The 9,667-nt window shown below is 37.2% G+C and overlaps 1 protein-coding gene across 1 annotated transcript; it reads right to left on the minus strand.

Moving 5' to 3' along the window:
* Positions 1–1,023, minus strand: LOC125837571 (uncharacterized). The gene is made up of 2 exons (XM_049516665.1): positions 177–1,023; positions 1–71 (listed from the first exon to the last, which is right to left on the minus strand). The coding sequence occupies exons 1-2, from the start codon at positions 1,021–1,023 to the stop codon at positions 1–3; spliced, it is 918 nt and encodes a 305-aa protein (XP_049372622.1).
* Between the last annotated feature and the right edge of the window lie 8,644 nt (positions 1,024–9,667).

Raw genomic sequence — 9,667 nt, forward strand, 5'->3', positions numbered from 1 at the left:
CTATGTGAGGTTCAATGGTTTAGCTGCATTAATCCCTGCATGCTCAGGGTCAACTCTGTTGCTTGCAAGAGCTGCAATTTGAATCCTTTTTCCTTTGGTGAACTTGAAATCAGGAGGAAATCCATGGATTTTGTAGCACTAGTTTATGTTATGCCCAATCTTTTTACAGTAGTTACAGATGTTCGTGTTCTTCTTTGGGCTATAAATTCCCTTTTGTCCCTTATACTCACCAAATTCTCTGTTACCAGGTGGTTGATTAGTTGCAATGAAGAAATTCGAGTCTGTTGGATAAACAGGGGATGAGTTGATCTCTCTTTGCTTCTCATCCTGCATCACTAGAGAATAGGCTTGTCCAATATATGGTAAGGGAGAGGCTATGAGAATATTGATCCTTACACCGATGAAGATTTCATTCAAGCCCATCAAAAATTGAAGAAGTCTCTCATCTTGATGTGCTCTGAGATTCTTGGTCTTGGCCCCACATTCACAATTGCAAATACAAGCAGAAAATGTGTTGAGAGCATGAAGCTCATCCCACAGACTTTTCATTTTAGTAAAATACCCAGACTCACTAGAATTTCCTTGAACCAAAGCACCAAGTTCTTTTTGCAATTGAAAGAGCTTAGCCCCATTAGCTTGGCCAAACCTTTCCTCCAGATCTTTCCAGAGGTCTTTAGCACTATGAGAATAAAGCACACTCTCAGCAACTTCTTTTGATAAAGAGTTGAGCAACGATGAGAGCACCATTTCATTACATCGTGCCCAAGATTTCTGAAGTATGGGAGCAGTGGGAACAAGCAAGGATCCATCAGTAAATCCCAACTTGTTTTTAGCAAATAGAGCTATGATAGCAGCTCTTCTCCACCTACCATAACCCTTTTCATCAGAGACAGTTGAAACCAGGTTTATACCTAGATAATCCAAAGGGTGAATGTAGTAGGGATGCGCAGCATCAAGGGCACCATTATTTTGAGTGCTTGACACTGCCCCAATTGTTGAATCAGAAGAAACACTAGTGCTCATCGTTAGAGAAAAAGAAGACAAAAAAAATGTAAGTAAAAGAAATTGTTCCAGCAGATAAAACCTACTTTGATACCATGACAAAATGAAAGAACAATTTTGGGAATTTTCCTTTTCTCTGTATAAAACTTGAAATGAATGACCTTATGTACATTATACATATTTATATAAGCTAAAAAGGAATCTAGCTATAACTAATTCCTACAACTATCCTCTTTCTATTTGTTTATGGCTAACAAACTAAAGGATATTTACAAGAATAAAAGAAAAGAAAATATGTACAAAATAAAAGAGAGAATATGAGGTGGGCTGAAATACAACTTGACCAATTATCTGAAGGAGGCCCAAGTTTATGAAGCCCGAAGTTCAAAATTATTTAGCCGCCTTGTATTGTCTTCACTGTTAGGTCCGGGTAATTTTCATAATAATCACCATTGTCAATACTGGTTCCAATACATTTCTCATGTGTTTTGCCAATTATAAGTCTCACGTCATCAAGCATGCCGTTACACATTAATAGTGAGATATTGAGTATTTAAGTAAGAAAACCTTACTAACTAGAGATGTGTTTTAAAGTCGTGCAGGTCTAGGCTTAGAACGGACAATATCACTAGAGAGTTAGGCCGTTACACATTAATAGTGAGTCGTAAAAACTCAGTAAGATTTCTAATCAATCCTGGTCATACATCTTAAGCAATAACAGTGTATAACATAGAAGCTAAAATAATCCATATGAAACAATTAAATAAATCATTGCCCTCATATATATACGATTGTTTTATCAAATAATCGGGCCCTCATAAATGTTATTTCTATACCTAAGCATCGTGTTCTTACATAACAAGGCAGCGGACTTTAATATAGGTTATTCGTTTCATCACATTGATAAAAAATGGTTTCGATACTATAATGTGAGATTAGAATCTAGGTAAAATGGTTTGCTAATTAGAAGAGGTTAAAATGTTTTAGGGTTAATTGTGAAGTTGGAGAAGTGATCAAATGCAAACTAACAGTAACATAGTACATCTATCTTGACATATGAATGATTTTCCCAGTAAATCAGTGCCAAGACTCATGTTTTGTCTCATTTGAACACCATAGTAAGGTTGTGCATTTGATGAGCATGGATGAAGTAGTTTTGTTTTTTTTTTTGTCAATTTTGTTTTGGACAACATTTTACCAGTTTTGGTATAGCTACAAATAAAGCTACTGTCATGGTTCTCTAGCCTCTTTTGATGGGCAACGACAATAGCTCTTAGGTGGTTGTTTCTTTATGCATTTTATGAACTTTCATCGGTCACCGCTAAACTTATTTAACTTATTGTGAAATTTTGACCTTAAAAAAAATCATATTGTTGTAACTACCTTTACATTAGGTTTTCCCACTTAAAAAATAATTAGTGGGTTGTATGAACAAATAAGTCTAAAATTCTCTATGCATTAACATTTAAAGTCATTCTTTCATAATTTCGTGCGAATATATTTATTCTTGGAGTATGATCATCAGTTTGTCTGACAATTACTATTTTTTTTTCAAGCATCAGAAATAGAAAGTGGTTCTCATCAGTCACCAATCGGACCAATCATTGATTAGAAATCTTTAGATGAAAGTAATAATGATGACGGACTAAACATACTATAAGAAATCATTTTTAGTACGGAGAAGGGTCTAAAATACCCTTCAAGTATAGGAAATGAAACAAAAATACCCTCCTTCCATCTTTGGGCTCCAAAATAGCCTTTCATCCATCTATATGGAGTTATATTACCCTTTCACTTAACAAATTATTTAAGAGTAATAATTAATCCTTTCATTAATGAAGTGACAGTCCTTAATTAGGTGAAATTTAAATTAAGCAAAAATAACAATTTCTCCTAATCAAATTCTAATTCAGCTAAATTCTACTAACCCATATCTTAAAAAATTAAGGAGAACCGAGTGTGTAGCAGTGAATTCCCTTTTTTTCTCTAAACACTGTATTTCTCTTCATAGAATTTTCTTGTAAAATTCCATTCTTTATTTTGCAGCTAACGAAATGCGATATCAATCTTTGTTGTTCATCAGGTTTATAATCTCTTGTAATGGCTAATAAAAAAAACTTGTTGATATTCCATGATTATGCTTTGAGAATTTTTCAATATCATGTCTATTTAAGAAATACAATTATGTTGGTCTAGCTTTTTTATCGGGTGTTTTGTATGAATCGCAAAAAAGAAAGAAGAGAAATAATTTTTCAGTTGAACTCTAAGGTTTTGAGTTTTGAAAATTTTTACCGCTTTGAGTTTATGTTTCTTTTTAGGGTGAATCTATATGAATTCTGGGTTAAATACAAAATTGCATTTAGTTATTTATGTTTTCCTAGAGAATTTGTTGATTGGAGATTTGCTCGACTTTTCATACTTAATTGTGTTCCTAAATATGATGTATTTTGGTGTATGATTATTTAAATGACACTTCATTTGACATTCTTGTATTTCACTTCTTATCTCTTGGAATTTATCAAGGGAATTTTCGGAAGTTTCATGTTGTTTATGGTCTAATGTAGCTTTTTTTTTTTACTGAGATTCAAAATACCTGGATCAAGTCTTTGATTGAAGTTTTATTATTTAAGATATGTATAAGTAAAATTTTAAGTGGGTTGGGTAGAATTTAGTTGGATTTGAATTTGATTAGGATAAATTATTATTTTTTCTTAATTTAAATTTCAGCCAATTAAGGATTTCCACGTCACTAATAAAAGAATTAGTTATTACTCTTAAAGAATCTGTTAAGTGAAAGGGTAATATAGGTCCATACAGGTGGATGGAAGGGTATTTTGGAGCCCAAAGGTGGAAGGATGGTATATTTGTTCCATTTTCTATACTTGAAAGTTATTTTAGACCCTTCTCCATTTTTAGTATTTTTTTTTGGATATTCTTATTGAACGACAGTTGAAATTGGTATTTTTATGATGTATTATTGGAGTTTTGAAAAATACTTCAAAACTTTAGTATTTTGATGATGTAATTTTGGATTTTTGTATTACACTTCAAAATAGTATTTTAATAACGTAATTTTGGAGTACTTTTGTTTAATACAATGAATATTTTGCCCATTTGATCTTTTATGTTGTGATAAAATTACTAATTATAGAAATTTAAATATAGAGGGTGCAATTGCTAGGATGTAATAAGGATTGACACAATTAGAAAATATAATTATTTACGACATCACGAATTGAACAGTACAACGTTCTAAAATTCCCATAATATATAAATGATTACCATTTTTTTTTACAATTAGGGTGGTTGTAAGCCGCTTCTCTATACAAAAAAAAATCTATCACGACCCAGTTTCTCGAGTCATGATGGCACTTACTAAACCCGCTAGTAGGTAAGTCACTCCGTACCCAGAACGATAAGTAGTGAGTAAAAGAGTAGAACTAAATAGAAAAAACTCACACTAACAATAAGAAAAGACAGAAATGAAAGCAAACCAAAAACTATATACAATGGAAACCCTCCCGGAATCTAAAAGTCACGAGTAGAGAGTTCTCTAATATAAATAAATACTAGTCCCAAGAGTGGATCACAACAAGCCGTCTCAAAGGCAAAAATACTAGCTAACATATATACAAAAGAAGAAAGACTGATCCAGGATGCCAAGTGCTCACTCTCGTGTTCGATATATCCACAAGCTGCAAAAGATAGCATGAACAATCACCTAGGTGGTACTAGGACCTGGATCACGAAAAGGTGCAGAGTGTAGCCTTAGTACCAAAACAAAGGTACTCAGTAGATATCATAGGTCGATTGAGAAAGAAAGGTAAAGACACTAAAAAAATATTGAATTTGGACACAAATAAAGATCAAAATGGGTATAAAAAGAAAGTACATGAGCATACCAAAATTAAATCTAAGTAAAGCTAAGCTAAACATAATTGGACCCCATAAGCCCAAAAGGTACTCTCGTGCATAAGCTTAATAAATCCAAACGGATCCCCATAAACCTGATATGTTCATAATAACTAAGTCTACAAGAAAGAACAGTGACCCAGATCTGAATCCAAGAACATTAGCCAGGCTCCCGACGCAAGTAACCATGTAAACAAGAACCAGTCAACTCCTAGCCCAGCTAGCAAGAGTGACAATCAACCTAGGCCACCCAGTCCACTCCTAGAGGCGTAAGTTGCCCAACTAGCAAGAGTGACCTAGAGGCGTGTCGACTCCATAGAGAATCTTAGTTATCAAGGCCGCCCAGCAAGTCAGTCCACCACTAGGGGCGTAAGCTTCCCAACTAGCAACAATGACATGGGGGTGTGTCGACTCCAAAGATAATCTCAAATAGGCTCTAAGACTCTGTGGATCGACGTGCACTCCCAAAAGATCACACTAAGTCTCCCAGCTTGAAATACTCCAGTCCAAAGATAGCACAAAACTTCTGGTAACGCCTCAGAGCCGCATAAATAGGGAGAGAAGTCAGAAATTCTAACAAGCTGTGCAGACGCCTAAACTAAGGCTCATACTATTATACCCAAGTCCGCTATTCTAGTCTACAAGGACCTAGTCCATCGAAATGACGTAGGAGGCATAATAACGCTACATGGCTCGCGAGTTTAAGACAACACTAGTCTATCCTAGACTAAGACCGAACATGTTTCAGAAAATAAGGAATATCACAAGTAAATCACATAGCATGCATCAACACACATATAACTCCAACTAACATGGTACCCTTGAAACAACAATGATAAATCCTAAACGTGGTTTCTAGGAAGAAAAAAAGGAATAACTAGGTACTCGCCCCTAATTCACACTAATCATCATAAATTTATACATTCATGCTTAATCTGATTAGAAAGGAAACCATAGCCTACCTGTAGGCCTACCATGCATGCTCCAAATCACAAGGCTAGAGTGTTTCCTTTGTGATCGACCACTGAATGCTACTATGCTTTCAAGAATAGGATCACAACGTTAGTATGATTGCTCAGACACCAAAATCACACAAAATGGAAATGGACCAATTTTATAGTTTCTGAAATTGACTCCTTCAAGAGGTCTAAAATAATGCCTCAAAATTGTGTTCCAAAATTGAACACAATTTAAGGCTTGAAATAGCAGAAACAATAATCATGCAATAATCAACAAGAAAACCAAGTCAAGGCAGCATCATAAACACCAAAATTAATTGAAACGAAGGTTCCTCAACACAACCAATCACTCCATGACATAGCCACTCTCCCAACAAAAGGAGTTTGAATTAGTGAAATTAAAGCTCGGATGAAGGAGAAATCATCAAAACAAAGTGCTCGAAAGTTGTCATGCTAGCCCATATGGAGGTCACCATAGAGGAGAGTGCACTGCTCATAAGGTACTACAATCTGGTTTCTTTTGGCCCTCATTATTTAAAGATTCTATTGCTTTTGTGAAGGGTTGTGATAAATGCCAAAGGTTGGGTACTATTTCAAGAAGACATGAGATGCCACACAGTAACATTTTGGAGGTGGAAATCTTTGATGTGTGGGGTATTGACTTCATGGGTCCATTCCCACCATCTAGTGGAAACCAATACATTCTTGTGGTTGTGGATTATGTTAGCAAATGGGTTGAGGCGGTCGCTCTTCCTTCCAATGATTCAAGGGTGGTGATAAAGTTCATCAAGAAGCACATCTTCACTCGCTTTGGCACTCCAAGGGAAATTATAAGTGATGGAGGTAAGCATTTCATTAACCATCTTGTTAGGAATATTCTTGCTAAGTATGGTATTCGTCGTAAGGTTGCTACAGCTTACCATCCTAAAACGAGTGGCCAAGTGGAGGTTTCAAACAGAGAGGTGAAGTAAATTTTGCAGAAAACAGTGAATGCACACAGGAAAGATTGGTCTGAGAAATTAGATGATGCGTTGTGGGCATATAGGACTGCGTATAAGACACCAATTGGGACTTCCCTTATCACATAGTATTTAGGAAAGCGTGTCACCTTCCGGCGGAATTAGAACATCAAGCATATTAGGCAATAAAGAAGCTGAACTTAGACCCCGAGCTACCCGATAAAAAGAGAGTGAATTAGCTGCATGAACTTGAGGAGTTTAGGCTCCACGCTTATGAGAATGCCAAGCTATACAAAGAAAAGACAAAGAGGTGGCATGACAAGCACATTGTAGCTCGTACCTTCAATCCAGGAGATAAAGAGCTACTCTTTAACTCCAGACTTAGGTTATTCCCCGGAAAACTAAGGTCAAAGTGGAGTGATCCTTTTGAAGTGGTCAGAATGACACAACATGGGGTTGTTGAACTTAAAGTTAAGACTGGCCTTACGTTCTTGGTGAATGGGCAAAGGGTGAAACACTATTTTGGTGAGGATTCAGATCGTGATCAGGAAGCTCTTGAGCTAAATGATGAATGATCCAAGCTGCGTCGTGCCGCAACGTTAAATCAAGCGCTACATGGGAGGAAACCCATGAACAATATGTAATAGATAGTTTTTTTTTTCTTTGAATTCTTAAAGTTTTCTTGGTAGCTTAGTTTCAATTTTTAGAAGATGGGATAGTTTTATCTAAATAGGATTTTTTTCATTATTTGTAACTTAGTTTGTAATAGCTAATAACAAAAGAAAATAAAATAAAAAATAAAATCTGGAGCCAGGCGCATTGGTAGGCGCCCGCGCCTGGCATTGAGCATCAGAGATGACTTTTCAGGCGGCTGTGGGGCGCGCCGCGCCAGGTCTCGCACGACAGAGCACCATTGTAGGCGCGCTGAGAGGTGCATCTCCCCTCCTATCGCCCCTGTGCCCAATTTTTTTTCCTCAGATTTTGACCCGGATTTCACCCGACCCACCTCTTAAAACCCCCAAATCCCACATTCATCCCCTATTCTCTCTTTCTCCCAACCGACCCAACCCCCCATATCCTCTCCAACTCTTCTCATCCTCCCTCTTCAAATTCCCAATTTCCCACATTAACAAACCTCCATTAACCAAAACCAACTCTTCTCTTTCCTCCATTAAACTCACAACTAAACCTTTATTCTTCCCCACCTCCACCTATAAATTCTCCACTTCCCCACTTCCCTTTCACTTCTAAACCATCATTCCCCAATATTTTTTTTCTTTCTTGATCTCTCTTCTTCCCTCTCCCTACTGACCAACCCGACCCCTCCCCCCCCTAATTTTTCTATTTTTTTTCCTTTTCTCTAGTTTTCTTTTCTTCACAGGTTACAATGGCACTAAAAGCCAAGAATGTGACGGGTTCCAAGCGGAGTAGAAAAGGAGAAGCTTCTGGGTCCTCTAGTGGTCGGGAACCGGTAAATTTTTTTGGCAAAAAGGCTGTCCAAAGGTATGGCTGGGAATGGTTCGCATGTCAACAAGAGGCGAAGTATATGGGGGACGAATTTGTGAATGAGGTACGTTTATAGTCACAATTTCCTGATATATATTGGCTAACTGACACAAAATATAAAACTGTGCCTGTTAGGGGGAAATATGTCAAGTTTTCTACATGAATTTTGAATGAGTTGTTAGGAACCCCGAATTGTGACCCAGATGAGTTTAATAGCTTGAAGGATAAACCTCCTTATAGGGATATCCGACATACCTTGTGTGGGGTTGATTTGACTGCTAGGTGGGAACGGAGTAAGGATACTGGGAGGCATAATACCCTCCATTTTGCTAACTTTAATTAGTTTGCTAGGGTATGGTTGAAGATAGTGTGTAGTTGTTGCCTGCCAAACATTTGACTGAGGTGACAAGGGATAGGGTGGTGTTGGACTATATGCTGATGAATGGAATGCCCATTAATGTTGGGGCAATCCTGAAGCAAAATATGATAAAATTTAAGAACAATTTAAGGAGGAGATTCTGTTATGGGGGGTTGATCACCCATTTTCTGAGGGCTAAGGGTATTGAAGAGGAAACAGTAGACATGACCATTGCTTATCACCCAGATCTGACGGGTAAATTAGTTGATGTAACCCGAACAAAGGCACTAGACACATCCTATGGACCTGTTTTGTCTGCTCAAGAAAGGCAAACCCGTGATGACAGCGTCATGGCAAGTATGTTCGGTATGGTAGAGCTGTAGTTGCGGATAGAAGAACGGCCGGTTACTGACGACAAAATAGAGACCTTGGCGGATCGTTATCCGTTGATCAAGAGTGCAGCCTTTCTGTGTAGGTATGGTCCCACTTTTTGGAGCTTTTAGATGATGATGAGGTTACTGCAGATGAGGCTATGGTTGATGAGAAGGATGATGCTGTGAATGAGGAGGCGAATGCCTTGATGGTGTCCGATGGAAATGACGACGAGGCCTAGAGGCCCGAGGGAGTATTCCTAACTCTATACTTTGCTTTAATTGTGCACTGAGGACAATGCTTATTTATGAAGTGTGGAGTAATATGTCTTTATTGAGAATAACTGTTTACTGCTTTATCGAGTCTAGTGTAAGTTTTTAGTTAAATTTTTAAATTTTTTATTTTGGGTTCCTCAACATTTGTTATCGGTACTTTTACTGAGGATTGTCCCTTTGAATCGACTAGGATTCGTTTATTACTTTATTGAGTCTTGAGTCGTCTTAGGAGTGACAGTTCCCAATGATGGATGGATGACCATCGTCTTAAGGGAAAATTAGTCACATAGAAGAGTAGGATTGAGAAACCAACCGTGGTCTTTT

This window comes from Solanum verrucosum, unplaced genomic scaffold (genome assembly GCF_900185275.1).
Source record: "Solanum verrucosum unplaced genomic scaffold, falcon-dt-bn FXZP01000131.1, whole genome shotgun sequence".
In the NCBI taxonomy this organism is placed as follows: domain Eukaryota; kingdom Viridiplantae; phylum Streptophyta; class Magnoliopsida; order Solanales; family Solanaceae; genus Solanum; species Solanum verrucosum.